This window comes from Cnephaeus nilssonii, assembly GCF_951640355.1.
Source record: "Cnephaeus nilssonii genome assembly, chromosome: 15".
In the NCBI taxonomy this organism is placed as follows: Eukaryota; Metazoa; Chordata; class Mammalia; order Chiroptera; family Vespertilionidae; genus Cnephaeus; species Cnephaeus nilssonii.
In genome coordinates, this window is record NC_137086.1 from 5,742,719 (window position 1) to 5,767,651 (window position 24,933).

General features: G+C 35.6%; 1 protein-coding gene across 5 annotated transcripts in view; it reads left to right on the forward strand.

Annotated features, from left to right (window-relative positions):
- GEN1 (GEN1 Holliday junction 5' flap endonuclease) overlaps positions 1 to 20,782 on the forward strand; it is a 29,564-nt gene extending 8,782 nt beyond the window's left edge. For 2 of the 5 annotated variants that reach the window (XM_079792250.1, XM_079792249.1), the window contains exons 3-14: positions 297 to 483; positions 2,209 to 2,385; positions 3,490 to 3,600; positions 6,300 to 6,373; positions 9,180 to 9,274; positions 11,282 to 11,432; positions 11,709 to 11,745; positions 11,837 to 11,917; positions 12,782 to 12,912; positions 14,552 to 14,613; positions 16,435 to 16,575; positions 17,088 to 20,782. In XM_079792250.1, coding sequence (XP_079648376.1) covers positions 297 to 483; positions 2,209 to 2,385; positions 3,490 to 3,600; positions 6,300 to 6,373; positions 9,180 to 9,274; positions 11,282 to 11,432; positions 11,709 to 11,745; positions 11,837 to 11,917; positions 12,782 to 12,912; positions 14,552 to 14,613; positions 16,435 to 16,575; positions 17,088 to 18,397 — 2,557 coding nt within the window. In that variant the 3' untranslated portion in view covers positions 18,398 to 20,782. Of the gene's footprint in view, positions 1 to 296; positions 484 to 1,756; positions 2,386 to 3,489; positions 3,601 to 6,299; positions 6,374 to 9,179; positions 9,275 to 11,281; positions 11,433 to 11,708; positions 11,746 to 11,836; positions 11,918 to 12,781; positions 12,913 to 14,551; positions 14,614 to 16,434; positions 16,576 to 17,087 lie in introns of those variants that run through there. The other 3 variants (XR_013814647.1, XM_079792251.1, XM_079792252.1) reach the window with 3 other exon arrangements.
- Positions 20,783 to 24,933: the final 4,151 nt, after the last annotated feature.

Consider the following 24,933-nt stretch of genomic DNA (forward strand, 5'->3'; position numbering starts at 1 on the left):
TACTGCTGAATGACTTCTTCACCAGCTTCCCTCCCTCAGTTCTTAGCCTCCTCCTCATCCTCCTCCAGACCATTTTCTATATAGCAATTAAAATAATCATAAATCTCCCTTGCTAAAAAACAAACAAAAAAACATTCAGTGGTTTCTCAGTCCCGTGAAAATAAAATAAATAAAATGTTATTGCATGTAACCTTTTAGGTACTAGTCTAATGTTCTTGCCATTAACGGCATGCTGCTATGTTGACTTTTGCTATCAATATATGAGGATTAATATATGACTAATTTTTATATTTCAGGAACTTATTTTTTCGTATCTCGCATTTAACACTAATGGATGTAAAACTGGTATTTGTTATGGAAGGGGAACCCCCAAAGCTGAAAGCTGATGTCATAAACAAGAGGAATCAAATTCGGTATGGTCCTTCTGGAAAAACATGGTCTCAGAAAACAGGGAGATCACATTTTAAATCAGTGTTAAGAGAGGTGAGCATTTGGGTCTGATTTAATAATTCTTATTGTATTGTATATAGAAAGCCAGTGTGGGTAGAGAAGAGTTTATATTTTGGAGTGAAACTGACCTAAGTTCAAGGCCTGGCTCTCGCATCTTGAAACTCTAAGGTGTTCTGCAAGTTTTTAACTTATTTAAAATAAAAATTTCTGTTGTGTGAATGAGGATAGTAATACTTTGCAGGGATGTGCTGAAAATTAGAGAAAATCTCCAAATATCTAATTCTAATCAACTAGTACATAGTAGAGACTTGATATATGTTACCAGAACAGAGATCCATTAATTCATACTTCACTCATTCAGAATTGATGATAATTCATACATTGAACATACATATTTGACTTTCTTAGGGCTTTGTCATTTTTAAAAGTACTTATTGTTATATTTTAATGTATTTACATATTACTTATAAAATGTTATATTTTTATAAAAGTTATATTTTTATAGGATTACAGTAATTGGGGTGTTCTTAGACATTTTGCTCAGTGTTAGCTGCCCATTATTTTCATATTTCTGTACCCTCAGTTACTAGGCCCTACTTCCTCCTACTCCACTGCCAACTTTTAGTTATAAGCATGAAAGGCACAAATTAGTCTTCTTCCAACACCACATCCACCCTCATGTGACAGGGACTTAGGGTAGGGAAATTTACAACCAGCCTCATCACAAATTCTCTGCTGGTTTTTGAAGAGCTAAAATGACAAATGGCACTGGAATCTAAAATAAATTTCAAACTCTTGTTTATTATGAAAGGATATTTCTTATCTAGAGGAAGGTCGAAGCAACTATAGTGTTGCTGTAAAACAATACCTGTAACAAAACTTGTCTTCTGAAAAGTACCCTTTTTGTCAACATAGTACTTTGTCTTTTTGGACCTTGTCCACGTTGGGCAACATCTGGCAAAGGATTTTCTTATGTAATATGGCATGTAAGCAATTGATCGGTTAAAGCAAAAGAGATGATATTTACTCTGTCAGTCTCTCCAAACTACAGTGCCCTTGTTTCTTCACCTTACCCAGTATTCCCCAGTGATAGAGTTTGAGAATTATACATGACAAGAAAGAATACACTGGGATATAAGACTACACTATATGCTGCTCAGTTGGGTTAAGTTCATAATCCAAAGAAAATTCAGGATTATTTATGCATCAGCAAACTGATAGGAACATTCTGTACAGACATTTGACTTCCTAGGAACACATCAACAGCTGACCTCTCTGTGGTTTCCCACCATTTGTTTCATTATAGGGAAGAGATGATATGAGGAAAAGAAGAGAACTTTAGCCTCAAGCCAAATTGCATAATCACCTCATATTACATTGACAACATCATGTGAGAATTTTTGTAATTTTACAGACGTAAATATTAATGTGATTAATCATTTAAAAGATAGTTCCAGAATCTTGAGATACTATTAAGCAAGTATCATAATTTGTAAGACACCTATATAGCACTGTTAATATCTATAATAAAAGTGTAATATGCTAATTAGACCGGACTGCCGAACGAGCGTCCTTCCCGATGACCTTCCGAACAAAGCCGGGGCTGCAAGGACCGAGGCAAGCTGTGGCTCGGGGGGGGCCAAGTCCCTTGCACAAATTTTATGCATCGGGCCTCTAGTTTGTAATATAGAAAAGTAAGTGGAAAAAATTAGCAGTAACAATGTTCTTAGATTCCTTGCATCTGCTTTTTCTTTTCAGTGTCTTGAATTGCTGGAATGCTTAGGAATTCCCTGGGTCCAAGCTGCTGGGGAAGCGGAAGCCATGTGCGCTTACCTCGATGCCAATGGTTATGTGGACGGCTGCCTCACCAATGATGGGGATGCTTTCCTTTATGGGGCCCAGACTGTTTATAGGAATTTCACTATGAACACCAAGGTATTTTTTTCTTTCTCTTTGTCAGCATTTATTTTGCAAACTAAATTTTTAAAGAGATTACTGATTAAATGGGGAAAATGCTTATTACTATTATTAAAAATCATTGCCACATAGTTCATTCTCTTTGAAATGTAGATTTCTCTCCCAAGGGTTTGACTTTTTTCACATACTTTAATTCTAAATTAGTTTTAAAAGTATATTATAAAATTGCATATGAAATTATTGCTTTTACCCAGAATTTCTACTTTTAATAATTTATCCTCAAAAACACCTCCAAATATGCATGGAGAGGTATGCACGGATACTATTTCCAGCATTGTCAGTAATCACAAAAATTTGATAAGCAACCCAAATGCCTATTGATAGGGAACAGTTAAATATAGTCATGGTTCTCAGCTAAAGAGATACTACTAGGGGACATTTTGGTTATAACTATTCAAGGTTGGAAAAGGGAGACTATAGACATTCAGTGGATTGGAGCCAGGAAAGCTAAATCTCTTGCCAGACAATTCTGTTATCTCTCTGAAAATGCTTATAGTATCCCCATTGAGAAACACTGCCCTAGAATTGATATAATGTAAGAGTAAGCAGTTATTAAAACGGTATTTAGTATTAACATTAAAGATACATAGATATATTAGTGGATAAGAAATGTTGCAAAATATTTCTTTTATATAATCCTGTTTTCACTTAAAATATGCTTAGTAACAAATATTTGTGTATGTGTGTAAAAGAAAAGGTATTTTGGAAGAATATGTACCACACTGTTAATAATGTTAACTTTAGAAATTGCAATTACCGGGAATATACATTCAGTAATATACATTTTAAAGTGTTTAATTCTGTGAGATGAAAATCTACTTTTATATACAGAAAGCAATAAAGAAGGAAAAATACTGAAATGTTTAGCTATTTTTGAAACTATGACTTTATTTCCAGATATTAAAGTGCTAGATTCTACGAAGATTCTGGTTATTAGGATAATTTTCCTTTTTAAATATTTGGGATTTAAATATTTAGACACCTTTGACACATTTTTGTAATGCTGTTTAATGTATAAACATTTACGTTTTGAAGATTAAACAAATTTGTGCTTTATTTTAGGACCCACATGTTGACTGTTATACAATGTCATCTGTCAAGAGTAAACTAGGTTTGGATAGAGATGCTCTGGTTGGACTGGCAATACTGCTTGGCTGTGATTATCTTCCAAAGGTACACTGAAAATCACTATTCATAGTGTGGGTTTTTTTCATTCCTTACGATTTGCATAAATATGAATACAGTATTGTTATATGATTAAGAACCTAATTTAGATTATAATTTTAGGCATAATAAAATATTCAATAACTAAAATAATCAGCATTTCAAATGGCATTAAAAAGCTGGTTCATTGTGACACTGAAGCTTCTAAATGAGAATAGAATAATAATTATTATCACAGTTTGAATCTCATAACCATTGCTCTAGATTAAGAATTCACATTCAAGTTTCAACTACCCTTTTAAAGAAATAAAGTAATTATTTTTTTCTTGTGTCATGCTAATATTAGTTTCTATCACTATTTTATCTATTTTTTTGGTTTTCAGTCTTCAGCTTTCCAGCTGTGCACATGCTTGGTGTTATTATTATTGTTGCTAGGCTACATGATTATTGGGATAAGCCATTCATCCTTTCGTGCTGCATTCAATTTTGTTCAGAAAACCTTTTATTTATATCTTAACATGCACAATACTAGTATAGTGCTCTGTAACAAATAGGTATATAAGTGGGTGATTAAGAATTATTAGGATAACCCCATTCTTAAATACTATATTTAAAAATATAAAATTACTTGTATTATAGCTCTTATTATGTAGTCCCATTATTATGTCCCTACTGATCATCTCTTCTTACTGAATCCCTCATATACTATACTGTATACACTATCCCCAAGAGACATCTAGAGAAGGAGGACATACAATTTTTTTTAGCTAGAGCTTAGGAGAGAGGAAAAATAGCAGGAAAGTCAAATTATTAACTCTTATTTCTAATTTATATCATCAGTGACCAGATGGTGAAATCAACTTTTTTTTAAACTAGTAAGTAAAGGAGGAAGGAAGAATGAGACTTTTAAATAACACAAAAATAATTATTTTATTATAATTGTAATTCTGAAATAGGAAATTTCTATTTCCCATATGTAATTATTAAATCTTAAAGACTAGAAGCAGCCCAGTGTTGAATGTAAGAAACCAACTTTATCTACAGTGGTGTTACATTATGCATTAGCCTTAGCTATTTTGAACATTTGTATCCTTCGTAACCCAAACTGTCATCTATTTTTTTAAAAATATTTTATTGATTTATTACAGTGAGGAAGAGAGAGGAATAGAGAGTTAGAAACATCGATGAGAGAGAAACATGGACCAGCTGCCTCTTGCACACCCCCTACTGGGGATGTGCCCGCAACCAAGGTACATGCCCTTGACCGGAATCGAACCTGGGACCTTTCAGTCCGCAGGCCGACGCTCTATCCATTGAGCCAAACCGGTTTCAGCGCAAACTGTCATCTATTTATATTGTTCTTAAACTTACAGATTGTTAAGACTATATATTAATACTAGAGGGGTCCCTCCCGCCACTGCCGCTGCACTCACCAGCGGTGAGCCCGGCTCAGGGCTTCTGGCTGAGCACACTGTCCACCAGGGGGCAGCTCCTGTGTGGTCAGTACGCATCATATCGGCCAGTTGTTCTGCCGTTTGGTTGTTTTGCATATTGGCCTTTTATAATATAGAAGGACTAGAGGCCCGGACCACGACATTCGTGCACTGAGGGGTCCCTCAACCCACCCTGCGCCCTCTTGCAGCCCGGACCCCTTGGGGGGTGTACACCTGCTGGCTTAGGCCCGCTCCCCGCTGGCAGTTGGACATCCCCCGAGGGGTCCTTAGCACTGTGCTTGCCAGTTGTGAGCCTGGCTTCTGGCTGAGCAGCACTCCCCCTGTGGGAGTGCACTGACCACCAGGGTGCAGCTCCTGCGTTGAGCGTCTGCTCCCTGGTGGTCAGTGCGTGTTAAAGCGACTGGTTGTTCTGCCATTTGGTCGATTTGTCTTCAAAAATTTAAGATGTAGCTAAGTGCTGATACAAGAAGGGTGATACACAAAATATTTGGCAACTGGTATGCTGAGGACATAGGCTTGTGGTTGCCCTCTGTTGTGCCATGTGCTACCATTTTAGTAGCAGGATCCAGGTAGTTTGGGAAGGGTATTCAGGTTAGAGGGTTTGCCAGCAGGCACTCAGGATGATTGAGGAGTATTGTAAGACTGGTATATATATTCCAGTGCATATTGGCTAAATAGCAGCCTTGCTTTATAAAGACATTCATAAACTTTTAGAGGAACTGGAAGCCTCAACTTAAACCAGAAATTATCACGTGAATTTATGCTTACTGGGTTGGAGCTTGTTTTAATTTTCTTAACTTGGAACTCTTTTATTCTCTTTTGACATCTGGGTCTTTAAATACTAAATTTCGTATCATTAAATGACATGTTTGTTCCCGATTATAAATATAACATAAAGTTAGCTCAAATAAAAGTATTACTCAAATAATTAACAAAGAAAGCGAACGCCCTCTAAAATTCTGTTCTTCCTTCCCCTAAAACAAACACTATCCATGGTTTGGTATATAATCCTCTGACTTTCTTCCTTTGAATAGATTAACAATATAATTGTTACTTAACTTACAAATCTAGATCACACCATAGGCTATTTGTGGTTTTCATCTTACACACAGCAATGTATTTTGCACATCTTTTCCTATCATTACATAGTTACCACATTCTTTCAGCTGCACCATCTTCTTTTGAATGGACTTAATGTACTTTATTCATTTTCTAATGATTAACATTTGAATTTCTTTCCCCCCTTTCTGAAAGGGCGTCCCTGGAGTTGGAAAAGAGCAAGCATTAAAACTTATACAGATTTTAAAAGGGCAAAGTTTACTTCAGAGGTAACTAAAAATTAAGTTTTCTTGTGACATCAGACTTTTATTCTTGTTGAATTTTATAGTGAATACTAGAGGCCTGGTGCACGACATTCGTGCGATGGGGTTGAGGGGGGTCCCTCAGGCCAGCCTGTGCCCTCTTGTAGTCCGGGACCCCTTGGGGAATGTCCACCAAGGGGTCCTTAGCGCTGCCATGGAGGAAGGAGAGGCTCCTGCCACTGCGCTTGCCAGCCGTGAGCCTGGCTTCTGGCTGAGTGGTGCTCCCCCTGTGGGAGCACACTGACCACCAGGGGGCAGCTCCATTCATTGGCGTCTGCCCCCTGGTGGTTAGTGCATGTCATAGTGACTGGTCATTCTGCCGTTCGGTGGATTGCATATTAGCCTTTTATTATATAGGATTACAAAAAGTATTATGCTTTCCAAAAAAGGTTTTGTATTTTTAAACTGATTTATATTTTTATTTGAAATCACTTATTTTTAGTCTGAAATTTTCCAAAGAAAGGGTGGGCAAAAGTAGGTTTACAGTTCATATGGAAAATAATACAATAGTTAATAAATAATAATGCAGGAATAAACTGTGTTTCACATACAACTGTAAACCCACCCCTGTATACCCTAAGCCATACTATATATTTTTTTCAATATTACTAGCTCACTGTAAACACAAGTAGATGTCAAATGCATTTATTTATAACCATTGGCATTTGCTATGGGCTATTTTAGACTATTTTACCACCAAGTAAAGATAATGTAACATTAAAATAGTCTTATCCTTAAAAATATTTTTATTGTATCCTTAAAATTATTTTTAATATAAAATACTTTGATATTGAATTTATTTTTGTAAATGAAATGCCTAACCTGTTATAAATATTTAATAAGTAACACTTGATCAAAACTTTTACTTGACTTCCTATGTTCTATAACCATACATATAAGAATATATGTATTCAAATTAATTTAGACTGTACAATTTAAGCATTTGAACCAGTTAAGATAAAGAATATATTGAAATTTACAAACTATGCTACTTAGTTTTGAAAGCATGTGAACTAGATTTACTTGATGAAAGCAGTGGTTTATAAAAATTAATATTAAGGTTGATAAAATAAAGTGAATAAAGGAAAGAATGAGAACACTGGAGACTTAAACCAGCCGTGGCCTCCAGTTAGGTTTGAGATGGTGAGTGCATGAAAGGAAACACAAGTTGTAGAAATCAAGAAGGAATGATGATGAAAACAATTTCAAATTACTGTACTTTTTCCTACAATACTTCTCTTTCAGCTGAAAAGCTATTGATAGATCTAAGCCTTCAATAAATTCATTATTGAGATCAGTGATTACTGTGCCAAAGCAGGAAAAAAAGGTATTCTTTGGCATAGAGGTGAGTTAAGGAATTATTTGGGAATTGTGAAAACTAATCCAAAGAGGGAAAAACAAGCAAATATGGTCCTTGTCCAGCTACACGTCATTTCAGCATATTTGTACTTTTGGCAACATATTATTAAATGTTGGTGTTAACATTTGAAAAGAATGAAATTACATTTTTTGTTATAATTATGTTTTAATTTTGGTTAGCTTAGACTGACTTTCCCCCTGTTTATTTTTAACATTTGAATCTCTATTATTTATCCAGCAGCCAGCATCAGTTAATGCTAATTTTTAGCAAGCGTGTACTTGATCTTTGTAGTATATGAATTAGAAGTTCCAAAAGCTAAATAGTAACTCTTAGTGCCAGTTACTAGACAGCAAACTGAAGAGATAATTTAGTTTTTTATTAGAACTTTAATTTATCTAAATAGAGGAACAATTCAGAACTTATTATGATGATGTTTATCCTCTTGGTCATTTTAAGTTGACATGAAACTTTTAGTGAAAAATTAACTATTATGCCCTAGCCAGTGTGGCTCAGTGGGTAGAGTGTTGGTCTGTGGACTGAAGGGTCCCGGGTTCGGTTGCAGTCAAGGGCACATGGGTTGCGGGCTCAATCCCCAGTTGGTGGGGGTTGGTGCAGGAGGCAGCCAATCCCTGATTCCTTCTCGTTCCAATTTTAGTATATGTGCTGCCGAAGCGAGCACCCTGATTCCTTCTCATCATTGATGTTTGTATCTCTCTCTTCCTCTTCCTTCCTCTCTGAAATCAATAAAAATATATATTTTTTAAAAATTAACTATTTAGTAGACAGACATTTTAACAGTAATATACATTTTCTTAAAATCTTGCAATAAACAAGTAATGCTTATGCTGTTTGGGTAGGATAATAAGAAAATGACAAATTTCAAATTATCTGGATTTTTTAAACAGTTCTTACCCAGAAACTTTATGTTTTATTTAGTGTTATATGTTGCCCTTGACCCTTATGTTGATATACAGAAGTGTTCATGTTCATGATTCTCTTTGTTTTATACTCTGGCACTTAAAAAGAATATATAAAAAATGTATATGAATCATTCTTCCTACATGTATGCCTAAGTAAAAATTATTTTTTAAAAATAAAGGCTGAAAGAATATATCAATATACACACACACACACACACACACACACACACGCACATTCTTTCTCTCCCTCTCCCCTGCTCTGACACTCTTTCTCCTCCCCTGTTGGAATTCTTCTGTTCTTGGGGACACATCTAAAAATTTAGGTACGTTGAGGGTTTTCCTAATTTGGACAGTAACTTTACCACCAAAGGGAAAATAAGTTGGTAGGTTGGAAGGGAACAGAATAACCTGATATTTGAGAACATGGCACTTTGGTGACTTTGGGGGTTTTTTGTGTTTGTTTTTTCTTTTTAAAACCATTTTCTTTTAAAAGGTTTATTCAGTGGAATGAAGAAAAATCTTGTAACTCTAATCAACAACCACTAATTATTAAAAAACTGGCTCATTGCTCTGTGTGTTCCCATCCAGGTAAGCAGACATAGGGAATGATATCTTGAAGTATTAGTGTCAGATACCCACATTTTCACCCCTGTTCTTATAGCTACATTTTATATTATCTTTCCACTAGATTGGGAATCCTCAGAGATAGGAGTTGTCATCTTTACTAATAAGAGAGTAAAATGCTAATTAGACCGGGAGATCTTCTGGACGTCCTTCTGGACAAAGCCATCGTGGCAGGGCCGAGGCAGTGGCGGTTAGGGGCAATCAGACCGGCAGGGGAGGGCAGTTAGGGGGATCAGGCTGGCGGGGGAGGGCAGTTAGGGGGATCAGGCTGGCAGGGGTGGGCAGTTGGGAGCGATCAGGCCAGCAGGGGAGGGCAGTTGGAGGCCATCGGGCTGGCAGGGTAGGGCAGTTGGGGGCAATCAGGCAGGCAGGCAGAGGCAGTTAGGGGTGATCAGGCAGGCAGAGGGGTTAGGGGCAATCAGGCAGGCAGACAGGTGAGCGGTTAGGAGCCAGCCGGACCAGATTGTGAGAGGGATGTCCGACTGCCAGTTGTGATCGGGCCTGAACCGGCAGTCGGACATCCCCAAGGAGTCCCCGATTGGAGAAGGTGCAGGCCACTAGTATATACTTAATAGGCACTCAGTAAATGTTAGTTGAATGAAATAAAGTGATATAAATGATAATTATAGAACAAGTACAGTTTCAAGCTATGAATCCAAATTACTTAGATCTTAAAATTATGTTTTTAATATAGAAATCTATTTTAAGGGAAAATATACACTAATAATATTGGGGAAAAGGAATTGAAACTATTTGTTTCTTTAACAATGATTTACACTTATATATTTAAATGGTTCTTAATTGTCCTATAGTGCATTTTGATTGTGTGAAGATAGTGCCTGGAAACTAATTTCTAAAACATGGTCATTTGAAAATAGCTTGGTTTCTCTTTATTAATTTTGGTTAAAAAAAAAAAGATGTCACTGATACGTAGTAGATTAGAAAGGTCTTCCACTTTCAGGAGAGATTAAGATCATGTTAGCTCATCTTTTAAAAGAAATTCTGCTTTAAGTATTTGTCTTTTTTTTTTTTTTGTCTCACCTGAGGATATGTTTCCATTGATTTTAGAGAGGGGAAGAGGGAGAGACAGAAAGAGAGAGTCTTTCTCGATGTGAGAGAGAAGAACATCAATCAGTTGCCTCGCTTACCTACCATGACTTGGGGATCAAACCCCCTTCGGTGCAAAGAATGACACTCCAACCAACCAAGTCAAACTAGCCACGGCATTTATCTATTTGTCTTACTATGATTTTATTAACATTATTACTTTATAGCTGAAATCATGGAAGAAAAAAATTTTTATTGATAAGATTCCATTCTATATTTTCTTGATAACTTATAATTGGTAATTTTAGGACATATCAGTTATGTATGCTCTTCCATATTCTCAAAACAATGTTGAAGATGGTCATGCTTTCCTTTTAAAGGGAACTAGGGTTCCACAGCTTTGTCACAGTCATAATTTGTTCATGTTCCAAGCATAATTTAAAAATAGTTATACGGGTAACTTAAAGCTAGACACTAAAAGAGGTAATTAATTGCTGTATTCTTTAATATTTTAATTAAGGAAACCATTTTATAAATTATTCTATAAAGTAAGTAATCTTTTTTAATACTAATAATTATAGCCTACTTTTCTTGAATTTAGCTACCAAATTAACCACAAACTTTTCCATGGTTGATTATTATGAATCTATAATTTTAAGTTACAAGTTAACACTTTCAGATAATGGAATTTACAGAAACCAAGTGTCATGTGATAGTAATAGCTTAGGATCTACTTCACCTTAAAAATTACTATAGTGTGCATTATTCTCTTCAACCTAAATGTATTGAAACCTTTTCATAAGCCAGGCACTGTGCTAGGCAGTATTCATTTTTGAAAATTTGGGTAAGGGCAAGAAAAAATATATAATAGAAGATAATTCTAAAAAGCAGTGAAAATCATACTCTCTTAATATCTTCCTAAAGGTTCACCTAAGGATCATGAACATAATGGATGCAAATTATGTCAAACTGATCGATATTGTGAACCACATGATTATGAATACCGTTGTCCCTGTGAGTGGCACCAAATTGAGCAGGATAGGCAACTGATTACAGTAGAGAACAATGTTAAGAAGTAAGTTTTGTTTTTAACTTATTCTTTTCTAGCATGACCTATTTTATACACCTGTGGTTGAAGTATTTCCATATAGCCTTCCCCCATGTCTAGATTAACATTTCACAAAATCCTTTTCTTGAATCTGCTAAAAATATAGGCCATTTCAGGAGATGGTAATATAATAGTTATTCAAAGTGAAACTTGATGAATAAGGTACTATACAAGGACATTTTTCATTAAATGAGATGGTTTTAATCTGATTATATTAATAACATGTATATAATCTATTTTCAGAAAAGCTTGCCGTTGTGAGGGATTCCCATTTCATGAGGTAATAACTAATAATTCAAGTGTGTTTATTTCAGAAGTTTTCTTTTTTTAAAGTTTGAAGTCTCAATTTCTATTTTCTTTTCTCTTGTTAGGTTATTCAAGAATTCCTTTTGAACAAGGATAAATTGGTAAAGGCAATCAGGTATCAAAGACCTGATTTATTATTGTTTCAGGTATCTAAAAATAAATTCTTTACAGTATGAAGTTGAATACTAGGAAGATAGATAGAAGGGATAATCACTTTGAATGGTCTACTATTGACACCCATGCTTTTTCCAGCATTTATTTCTAGTCTTCATTTCTTTGCTACATAGTAACCGTACTTTGCAGACCATAAGGAAAATTATAATTATGCTGTTTGTTAGAAAACACCTTAAATACCTTGTACAGATATATTGTATTCAGCGGTGTATTGAGAGAGAGGGGCTGATAACCAAAGAATGTCAGGATCAAGTATACTGTTAGGACAGGTAGTATCATTTGTGTGGACATTGTGATTTGTAATCAGTTACATAAATTTAAATTTGGATAGTCTATCACCCACTTTGTGACACTGGATATGTGTTATCTTCAAAATAGAAATAATATCTTACAAAGTCACTATAAGGATTAAATGAGATTATTTATATTAACCCCTAATAGAGTGGCTAGGGAAATAGTGGCTCAGTAAATTATAAGTACTTCTTGCTTATTCCTATCAACAACAGAAATAATGGTAACCAACATTATTGAACATTTAAAATTTGCTTTTTTAAAAAACATTACATATAATGTCACTTAATCTTCATAATCTGTGAGCTGGGTTATATTTTACCTGAGGCTGAGAGAAATTAAGTAACTTACCCAACATCTAGGAAATACGCTGACATACAAATGGAGAACCCTCACAATTACTGTGTGCTATTGGCTCCTTTGGAGGCTCATTGTTCTGTCATTGATACAACTTTAATGCTCATTCTGAAGGAAAAAATAATGTCATCTGAGTGCTCTTTGTCTCCAAGAGATAAAACCTTATTTTATTTTTATTATATTTACAGAGATTTACTCTTGAAAAAATGGAGTGGCCCAATCACTATGCATGTGAGAAATTGTTGGTACTTTTGACCCACTATGACATGATAGAAAGAAAACTTGGTAGAAGACACTCTAATCAACTACAGCCACTTCGGTATGAATTGTGTGTGTTTGCATTTGAATATCTTAGGATCTAAAATTTTCTTCTTAATATCTTTATAAAGATAGAGGAAAGGTCTCTCGGAATAATAAAAGCTTAGTCAGGGCTTACAGCCAAGATAACATAATAACTTCATGCTCTGACATACTTTTCTGCTTCGAACACGTAGTTATAATGGATTAAAAGAAATCAATACTATAAAAAGATATAGCAAAGCTTAACCAGATAACTATTTCAGTGACCAAAAAAGGGAAAAAAATGTAAAGTGAATAGAGGGACCTCAGTGAAGGGTATGTGAGTGATCTTTGTACTATTCTTGCAAGTTTTCTAAAGGTTTGAAACTTTCAAAATAAAAAGTTTGCAGGAAAGTATCAAAGAAAAAAGATAACTAACAAAGAAAAGACAATGAGATAGCATACATCTTTCATAATAGTAATAGATGTCAGGAGATGACAGAATAATATTTCAAAACTTGGAGTAAAAATAATTGGCAGCCTAAACATTATTAAAATATTATTCACTGGTTGGTAAGGCATTTTCAGACATATGAAGACTAAGAGTTTACCATTCACAGGTCCTCATTAAAAGCACTATTAAAGGATGTACTTCATTCAGCAAGAAGAAAACTGAACCCAGAGGGAAAATGTAGATAACAAGAAATAGTGGGCAGCACAAAATTGATAAAACATAGCTAAATTAATAAACTGACTGGAAAAAATATATAAATATCTGCATAATGCTTGATGGTTAAAATATGATCATAAACTTCCAAAGTGTATGTGTAGACATATAAGGGTAACTACTAAAACATTAGAAATACAGTATCTTCCAAACCAATTCATAAAATAAAACTATCAAACCAAGTCCTGGCCTGGTGGTTCAGTTGGTTGAGGCAGCGTCCCCTACACCAAAATGTTATGGGTTCGATTCTGATCAGGTAACCAATTGATATTTCTCACATCGATGTTTCTCCCTCTCTCTTTCCACCTTCTTCTCTTTCTAAAATCAATAAACATATCCTCGGGTGAGGATTTAAAAAAAAAAAAGCACACACAAAATTACTAAGCCAAAAGAGTATAAGAAGGAGGAAGGGGGAAGTAGTGAAGAAAAAGCTTGATAATAGAAAACACAAAATAAGAAATAGGAATGAGTTCCACTATGTTAGTAATCACAATAAATGTAAGTAGATTTATCTCATCTATTAAAAGACATTATATAGGATGAGTAAACAAAATTCAGCAATATTCTTATAGGACATGTACAGAATATACACTAAGTTAGAAAATAAAGAGACTTAAAAGATTTACCAGGCAAATATTTACCAAAGTGATATGTAGCAAAATTAACAGAAACAGAATAGACTTTAAAACAAAAATTATTATGGAAAAGTGGCACTCTGAATAATAATGAAAGGAACAATATTCATAGGCTCTAATAATTATAAGCCCTATACCCCTAACAATAAAATCTTTTGCATAAATTAGTTGAATAACAATGTGATAATTCCTTACAATATTTTTAATACTATAAAAATAGAATAAGAATCAATGGATATTGAATTATTCAATCTATAAATTGAAAACTTTCAAGTAACTCATGCAATTGGACTTCATTAGATGTATTTGTTTTTCAGAATTGTTAAAAATCGGATCAGAAATGGAGTTCATTGCTTTGAAATAGAGTGGGAAAAGCCTGGTATGTATTCAGTTTAAGCAGCTTTTATAACATTAAACCATATATGTTTAGCAAATATTGTACACATAATGTAAAATATATGTATGTATGTAAAAAATAGAGAAGAAATATGTACCTGGGGTTAATTTCATAGTTTCCCTGTGCTATTTAAATAGGCTTTGACTAATAGTAAAGATTAAAAACTTCAAATAATTTTGTTTTAATTTCTTAAATTGGCATTTCTTTTGTACTTAATGTTTAAAAAATAATAGGGAAATAGTTTGGATTGGTATTTTTTAGAAAATACTGCTACAAATGGTCTGCTCATTGGATTTCACTGTGTAGCTGCTTCTGAAGAAATCAAGGTTGCTAAGCAGCACGTGGGGTACTCTTCTCATTTTCTCATTCTTTAGTTTTCATGGGAATTTTTAGTTGTCTTACTCTTATTTTTGCTATAGACAGAAATACAATAAACTCTGAATTAGCACCAAAACCAAAGGCAAGAAAAGCACAGATTATTTAAATGGAAAATAATCCCAGTTTCATTTCTGTTTGGCATTGAGATTATATTGTGTGATTATGAGTGAATGAGTGAGAGAATAGATTTATCAATGAAGGTTTAAGTTGTAGGTAACTTGAAGAATGAAATTAATAAAGAATTAGATAAACAGTTCTAAGCAATAAGAAGATAGAAAGCTAAAGAATTTTGAAAACTGTTTGGAAGCAGTCCCAAACTTTATAGGGAACTCATACAACTTAACAAAAGGAAGATAAACAATCCAATAAAAAAAATGGGCAAAGGAAATAGACACTTCCCAAAAGTGGACATACAGAAGGCCAAGAAACATATGAAAATATGCTCAAAGTCACTAATCATCTGAGAGATGCAAATCAAAACAACAATGAGGTACCATCTCACACCTGTCAGAATGGCTATCATCAACCAATCAACAAACGACAAGTGCTGGCGAGGATGTGGAGAAAAAGGAACCCTCGTGCACTGCTGGTGAGAACGCAGACTGGTGTAGCCACTGTGGGAAACAGTATGGAGTTTCCTCAAAAAATTAAAAGTGGAACTTCCATTTGACCCAGTGATCCCACTTCTAGGAAATATCCCAAGAAATCAGAAACACCAATGAGAAAGGATATATGCACCCCTGTGTTCATAGCAGCACAATTTACAATAGCTACGTTTGGAAACATCCTAAGTGCCCATCAGCAGATGAGTACATCTATGCAGTGGAATACTAGCTGCTATAAAAAAGAAGGAACTTTTACTATTTGCAACAGCATGGATGGACCTGAAGAGCATTATGCTAAGTGAAATAAGCCAGCCGGAGAAAGATAAATAGCACATAATCTCACTTATTTGTGGAATATAATGAACAACATAAACTGATGAAGAAAAATAGATCCAGAGACATAGAAGCATCGAACCGACTGTCCAACCTCAAAGGGAAGGCTGGGAGGTGGGGGCTTAGGGAGTAAGAGAGCAACCAAAGGACTTGTATGCATGCATATAAACATAATCCATAGACACATACAGTAGGGGGTGAGGGCATGTGCTGGGGGGTGGGAATGGCTCGGGAGAGATCAATGGGGGAAAAAGGATACATATGTAATACTTCAAACAATAAAAAACATAAAAAATAAGGTAATCTTCCAGCTCTTGTTAGGCAGAAGAAAATCAATTCTATACTAGAATCAGCAGATTATTAGAATAGAGATGTTATAAAGTAATATTTGCAATAAATCATCCATTTGAAGATGACTTAGTTTACCTGGAAAATTGAATTTTTCATATTTAATTAAGGCTGTTTTACTGTATTTTTAATCTTTTAGAACATTATGCTATAGAAGATAAACATGGAGAATTAGTTCTACAAACAATAGAAGAAGAATCATTATTTGAAGCAGCTTTTCCAGAGATTGTTGCTGTTTATCACAAACAAAAGTTAGAAATTAAAGAGAAGAAAAAGAAAAGTAAGTATCTCATTTGATAGCCACACATAGCTGTTGTAGAGGAGCTATCTCTTCTATACGAGTCTACATTATCTAAATTTTGCTGAAAGTTCTATATAAGAACTTGCTTCTTTATCTTGATATACTTTCTTTTAAAGTCGAAAAGCCAAGACTAAACCATTCTCATATGTGTCTGATAACTTAACCAGGTGTTAATAATAGTAATTACATCAACCACTTATTGAGCAAGTAGTATATGTAATATATTTTGGATTACAAATACATTTTCTTTATTTCGCAGAAAAACTAAGGAGAAAATTTGATCAAACATTTTTTCCTGAAGAAAATATTTTATAATATGTTGTCATTAATTATTTTGTTATAATTACTTACACCACAATTTCCAGGAATGCACTGGGACAAAAATGCAGAAATTGCTTATGTAGTTTTCAATCTGAACTGTTTAGTTTATTTGTTTACTCAAGCTAAATAAAACAGGTTTTAATTATATTGTATTATTTTTTTCTTTTCAGGCATGAAAACTAAGCCTAAAGAAAATAATTTGCCACAAACAGATGAGATGAGTTTTCAGTCACTCATAACTTTAAAGCCCACATGTGAAATCTCTTCTAAACAGAATTCCAAGTTAAATTTGGAAATTTTCCCTGATTCTGCATTACCGCAGGAATCTATTTCTGCGTCATTGAATAGCTTGCTTTTATCTGAAGATGCTCTCTGTTTGAATACTCAAGAACAGTTAATCTCTTCTTCAAAACCTTTGGCTACACAGCAAATTACAGCTGTCAGTAAATCTCTAATTTCAGAATCTAGTCAACCAAGTATCTCATCCCATAATGTGTCAGCGATTGCTGATCTACACTTGAGCAGCATTGATTGGGAGGGAACTTCTTTTAGTAATTCTCCAGCTATTCCAAGGAATACTTGCTCTCATGGCTTAAAATCAGGACTTGAAACAGCCATCCCTCAGAGATTTAAACATATCCCAGGACAATTGTCATGTGACTCAGAATGGTGCACCACAAACATAAATAAAGTGTTGAGTTGGGATCTTCAAAAGACTAATCCTGAAGAGCATCTATTTTCTGGCATTACTGACTTACATCGTCAGGATCTGCCTTTAAAGGAACGAATACTTAAAAAATCATTAAATCCTCTGGGTAATGTACAACCAGACCTGGAAACTTTATCAGTACACACAGTAAAAGGATTTTGTAAGGCTAACAGTAGTTCTGATTGTCCATCACATCTTTCAAAGGATCTAGGAATTTATTTGCAAAAGGAATCTAGGAACTCTGAAGTTCTAAAAGGAGACCAGCTGTTTCAAGAAAACTATAAAGGGAATACTTCTATACCCTATTCTGTCAAAAACATGATAGTAAAGACCTCTGATGCTAGAGTCAAGCCACCAAATACTTCGTTAGATCATAGTAGAAATGTTGACTTGCAAACCACTCAGAAAATTGTAACAAAGAAAAGTGTTTGCCTTGACAGACATGCCTCTGATGAAGAAAGTGCCCCAGTGTTTGGGAAAGCTATGAATGCAACTGAGAAAACAAAGCAGAGTTTTCAGAGGCACAAACCAGCCCAATTCAAGAAAAATGATGCCAACAAATTGACTAACCCTAAGATACATATTAAAGAAACGGAACAGTATGTCCAGACTTCTAAAACAGCTGTAAATGAAGGAAACTATTTCCCAGATGCAGCCAAAGGTTCTCTGAGTTTCCTACAGTGTCATAAGGAAAAAGATGACTCTGGTACTTCTTTGGATAGTCCTCTTCCTTTATGTCAGAGATTAAAACTGAGGTTCCAAAACACTTGAAGTTAAAAATGTTTAAGTGTCAGTTAATATTCTGGTATCATCAGCATTAGCAGAGGCAGAAGGAAGGTGTCTAATTATTAATATTTGGCGGAAAAATGTAATGTAGTTTATATGTCAGGAGATACTTTTGCCATTTTAATCAAAATTATAATTTTAAAAAGTTATCTAAAACTTTCATTTTAAAAGAATCTTTGTGGTCAAAACTGTAGATAATGTATATTTTTAAAACTTATTCTTGCCATACTTTATATCTTTATTGACTACTCTTTAGTCATAGTTTTAAAGTGTAAGTACAGTACTAGGCAGAGTAAAGGCTTCATCTTTTTGCTCATTTATACTCATTTCTTACACAAACCTCTATAGTGTTTATATTTCAGCTTGTTCCCAAGAAGATAATTCTTTATAATTGCTTATAATCTCAATGTGTGCCTTTTTTTAAGAGTTGTATTTCTCTCCATGTGAAGATACTTTTAATATACTCTTTCGCTTTGGTAACTTTATTCTCTTTTCTGAGGGAAAAATGGTAAAGGAGGAAGATGATCTATATATATAGTAAAAATCATGGTTGTAATGCTGAATAAACTAAGGAAAGCTACTCTTTATATATCCCCAGAAGTTAACAGGTATGCCAAATGGAAAAAAGATTTGAAAAATAGAATATGTAATCAGAAGAGAATTAGAAATTTGCTGAGGATCACACAGCTAATTAATAATGATGTGGGAATTAGATTTCTTGCCTCCTAGTTTGGTGGGATTTTTCGATTTTCTTTTTCTTCTATAGCACTTTTTTCTTTTTCTTACTTTTAACAATGAATCTATATAATATTGAGTTCAGTATCTCCAAATATTAAGTTGTTTATTCATTTATCACTCAAAAAGTCTAGAGCAAGCATGTCAAACTCGCGGACCATGCACCATATGCCTTGTTTATTTAAAGGAGGCATGTGGCCCAGCGGCCTCAAGTTTGACATGCTTGTTCTAGAGGCAATCAGATTGGAAAGGAAAAAGTAAAACTGTCAATATTTGCAGATGATAAAATTTTGCATATACAAGATCCTAAGGAATCCACTAAAAACTACTAGAACTGATATATGAGTTCACCAAGGTTGCAGGATTTAAGATCAATATACAAACATCATTTGTGGTCCTATGTATCTTCAGTGAGTAATACTAAATGAAGTTAAGAAAATTCTGTGTACAACAGCACTGAAAGAATGAAATGCTTTGTAATAAATTTAGCAAAAGAAGTAAAAAATTTATACTCTAAAAACTGCAAAAGTATTGTTGAATGGAAAATTTTAGAAACAAATAAATGGAAAGACATTCCATGTTCATGATTAGAAGACTTGATATTAAGATGGCAAACTAATTTACAGATTTAGTGCAATCCCCATCAATTCCAGCTGATTTCTTTGCAGAAACTGACAAGCTGATTGTAAAATTCATATGGAAATTTATGGGACACAGAATAGGCAAAGTTATCTTAAAAAAGAGAAATGGGAGGACTTGCCCTTCTTGAATCTGATTTGAAAATTTACTACAAAGCTACAGTAATGAAGAATTTGTTGTCATCGTATAAAGGTAGATTATATATATATCAGTGAGATAGAATTGAGGGTCCAGAAATATACTCTCACATTTATGTTTCAATTGATTTTCAACCAGAGTGCCAAGACAACTTAGGGGGAAACAAGAGTCCTTCAGCAAATGCTACTGGTACAACTGGATAGCCACATGCAAAAGAATGAAGTTTGACCTGCTACCTCATATAATATACAACAACTAGAGGCCCGGTGCACGAAATTCATGAACAGGTGGGGGTCCCTAGGCCTGGCTAGCAATCAGGGCCAATCAGGTTCCCCGCCTCCCTGCCTCCTCCTTCCTTTGCCGCCCGCATCCCCCGCCACCCATCCCCGGTTCCCTGTCCCAGCCCAGGGCACAGCCCTGATGGGACAATCGGGACCTGCCGTCCAGGGGGAGGGACTGGGAGTTTGGCCGGCAGGCCCCATCAGCGATCGGGGCCTGTGGGCTGGGGGCAGCTCCCGCATTGAGCGTCTGCCTCCTGGTGGTCAGTGCACTTCATAGCAATAAGTAGTTCCGGTTGCTTACGCTTTTATATATATAGATAACTCAAATGGATCAAAAACTAAATATGAAAGCTAAAGCTGTAATTAGATGAAAACAAACATATATCTTTGTGACTTTGGATTAGGTAATGATTTCTATGATATGGCACCAAAAGCTCAGACAAAAAAGTAAACTTCATAAAAACTAAAAACTGTGTTTCAGAGGGCACCATTAAGAAAATGAAGAGATGGGCCTGGCTGTGTTGCTCAATGTTTAGGGCATCAGCCTGAGCACCAAAGGATCTCAGGTTCCATTCTCAGCACCAGTTAGGGTACGTGCAGGAGGCACCCAATCTCTCTCTCTCCCCGCCACCACCCCCTCAATCCCTCACCTCCACCCCCTCCCTTCACTGTCTAAAAAAATCTGGGAAAAATATCCTCAGGTGAGGTTTAACAACAAAAGAAAAGAGATAACCCACAAAATAGAAAATATTTGCAAATCATAAATATGATAAAGGATTTATATTAAGAGGGGCTTGTATAAAGAACTCTTAGCTCAATAGTAATAAGACAATAGCCAGTAAAATGTCTGCATAGACATTTCTCCAAAGAAAATATACAAATGGCCAATAAACACATGAAAAAATTCTCATCATTAATTATCAGAAAACATCAAAACTACAATGAGATACCACTTCCCACCTGATAGGATGGCTAAATAAAAAGGACAGATAATAACAAGCATTGGTGAGGATGTGTAGGATTTGGAAAAAGTCTGGTGGTTTCTCAAATGCTTAAACATAGTTACCACATTATGCATCATATCTACTCCCAAGTATATACCCAAGAGAAACAAAGGCATATATCCACACAAAAACTTATACACACATGTCCATAGAAACATTATTCATAATAGCCAAAAGTGTAAACAACTAGAATGCCCATCAACTGATGAGTGGATAACAAAATGTGGTCTCTTCACACAATTGGCAATAAAAAGAAATGAAGTACTAATAAATGTTACAATGTGATGAACCTTGAAAACATGCTTAGTGAAAAAGGCCAGTCATAAAAGACCACATGTAGGATTCAATTTATATAAATATAATGTTCCAAATAGGCAAATTATATAGAAAGAAATTACACTCTTCACAGTCTTTAATATTCATGCTCCTTAAATACTTGTGTTCCTTAAATTATCTATCTTTTCTTACTCTATTCACTATTTCTACATAGTTTCTGCTCTCATGATTTCAGCTACAGCTATTTAGTGGAAGCTTTTCTTCTAATGTATAGATCTGCTTATTTAACCAATTCCTGACATCACGGGATAAAAGTATAGTAATAGAGATGGTAGAAGCTCTGAGTTGCCTGTTACATCTAACCTGGATGTTCTTTCAAGCCTTGCTGTAACTGGTTCCTGGGTTCTAGGTGAAGTCTTTGGGTCATGCACATTCATTTATCCTGGAGACATTTACTCCCGGTAATAAGTGCACATGAAGTGCCAAGGGCCAGCAGGAAATACAAATTAACATAAAACCCAATTCTTATGTTCAAGAAATTGAGAAGAGCAAGGTAAAGAAATGTGGCGTATTTACATACAAGAATCCATTATTTAAGAAAGAATATGTTGGTTAGCATAGAATTAGGTGTGTAATGAATGGAACAGACAACCACTGCCACCTGGGTCAGAGGAGGGAACGTTCTTCTGGCAGATTTGACTGGGCTTTGAAGTATAGGCCAAAAATTTGCAGGTGATGACAGAATAAAGACGGTTGGCATGCTTAGGGGATGTTGGGAGTCTTATCTGGAACTTCGATCTCCAGGGAACAAATTGCTGTGCAGACAAGGAATGGTTGGGGATTGAGAAGTAAAGAAATAGAGCAGAAAGCCGACTAAGGTATCTTTGGGCAAGGGGGAAAAGAAATGGGACAAAGTGTAGCAAAGAACCTGACCAATATGCTGAAAGATTCTGACCATATAAACCATCTATAAAGGTTTATTTTGAATATTCAGAAGGAAAAAAAATCCTCATCAAAACATTTTCTCTGGGGATCTGCTGATCATGATTTGTTCAATCTGGGCACCACAATTGGCTCTGATAGTTTAGGACCATCCAGTCCAGGTAAATACTTACAATATAGAGATGTCTTTTTTTTTTTTTTAATTGACTTAGAGGTGTGGCTCAGTGGTGAGGTCAACCTTTGAACCAGGAGGTCACGGTTAAATTCCTGATCAGAGCATATGCCCAAATTGTGGGCTCAATCCCCAGTGCGGGGTGTGCAGGAGGCAGCCAATCAATTCTTTTTAATCATTGATATTTCTATCTCCCTCTTCCTCTCCCTCTCCCTCTCCCTCTCTGAAATAAATTAAAAAATATATTTAAAATAAGCCAAATATTATTTGCAGCTGATATATTACTCATTTAGTCACCTAACGCATTTATTGAACAACTACTGTGTAAAAGAGTCCTATGTTTCTCTGGGTATCACAGCCAGCTGGAGGTCCATGGAATTGAAAATAATTTTTTCAAATCACCCAGCTGGAAAAAGCTTCAGTTGGGACTAGAACTCAGGTCTCCTAATTCCTTTAGTGAAGGACCTTCCCTAATATTTATGTTTCCATAATTCATTCAGTTCTTTATCAAATGTTGGCCCCAAAACATCTCTCCAGCTTCAGCGAGTCACAGCCAGGAGCCCTGGCTCCAGCTACCTAAGGTCACCTGTGAGTCCCTGAGCAGATATCTTTGCCTTTGCTCCTGAGCTTCTCTGCCTGAAATGCCTGCCCCTGCCTGGTTAGCTATGCAAACTCCTCTTCCTCTGTCAGGACCAGCTCAAATGTCCTAACTTCTATTTCTAAACATTAGTTGTTCTCTTTGTGCCCCTGAAGAAATTGTGCATACTTCCATGATAGTATTTATCACATTTAATCCATACACTCAAAATATTAGTTGAGTGTCTACTATGTAGCAGGCATATTCTTTTTTTTTTCTTTTAATATACTTACCTTTCTCTAAGATAAGACAGGATTCTGAACACAGGGATTAAATCATATTTATTTTTGTATTCCCCCAGCACTTTGCTCAGAGTTTAATTCTCTGCTTCACCAACTCTTATTTATCCATCAAGACTCAGAATAAACCTGGTCTTTTCTAAGAAGGGTTTATATAGCTTCTCATGAATCCCCCCTCTTTCCTATAGTTAATATTTCCTAAAATATTATCTGCAAATAGCTTTATTTTGAGTGGTTTGCATTTTGTCTCAGGTACCAGGCTGTGAGCATCTTGTATTCCTGAATCTAACCGCTAGCAGAGGGGCTGCCACAGCAAGCCGTCAGTGAATGGGTGCTGATTGCCCGGTGGTGAATTGGGGGTCTTCGTTCTTCCGGTCTCCGTCAAGAAAGATCAAATCCAGTTGGATGGTTCCCTCCATCAGTTTGATCACGTGTCCCCTTTTGTCATGTGAAGATGCCAGGGTGAGATGCCTCGCTTTCTGAAGGTGAAGGGGCTAAAGCAACCGCTCACTATTCCTGTTATGCTGGTAGCACTTAGGGTAAAACAGCTTAAATAATACCACTGAAGGCAGCCTCCTTTCATCTGCAGATTAATGTGGCAACATTTATCACCTTCTTAGCCAGGAAAACCTTTTATCAGGCTCAGCTAACAGCTTGCATTGGCCCCTTAAAGGACTTGCCACATTGCCTTTAAAATGACGAGCTGCAGAGTCAGGCCCAGGAATAGTCCAAAAGAGTGGGACCTTTGCTGATGATTGCCAGAATGGGTAATATATTTATTCCCAGGCCAGATAAATTCAATAAATTGCCTGTTTGGCAGTGGAGGAAAGGGTCATCAGGAAATCAGGCTGAGTCTTCTGTGCTGAGAATGACGGACTATTCTGCTAATGTTTGGAAGAATTCTTTTGTAAGCACCAAACAGAACTTCTTTAATAGGGATTTGGTGCCTGAGCTTCCTCAGCATTATTCTGTGCCAAGACCCAAAAAACTAAATGTTGACCTCCCCCAAATGGCAAAATCTGCCTGTGTATTTAGAATTCTCTGGTCAGAAACTGAAGGAAAGAATTCTATACTGTTTGCATCATCGTAACTTAAACCTACTCATCTACCACTCAACAGATATCCACCTTCCTGCTGTGAGTGATGTCTCAAAGTGCTGTCCTTTGAATCTGAAAATGAGAATGAGTGATTTATTCAACGTTCATGTAAAGGTAGATTACAGATTCTTTGCTTTTTTTTTTTGTTTTATTTGAAAGCAATGTGGATTCAGTGACTGCTCCAAAGTAATATTATTGCTAAAGTCATTTACATTTTTATTAAACTGAGAATGCCAACCCTGTGAATGCCAGATGCCAGAAGGCTTATTTTAACAGGGCTGTCCAAACCCAGACGTCTCAAGTCCAGGCCCTGTGAAGGCCCCATGACTTCACAGCTGGGATAGTGCTATGAGAGGTGTCA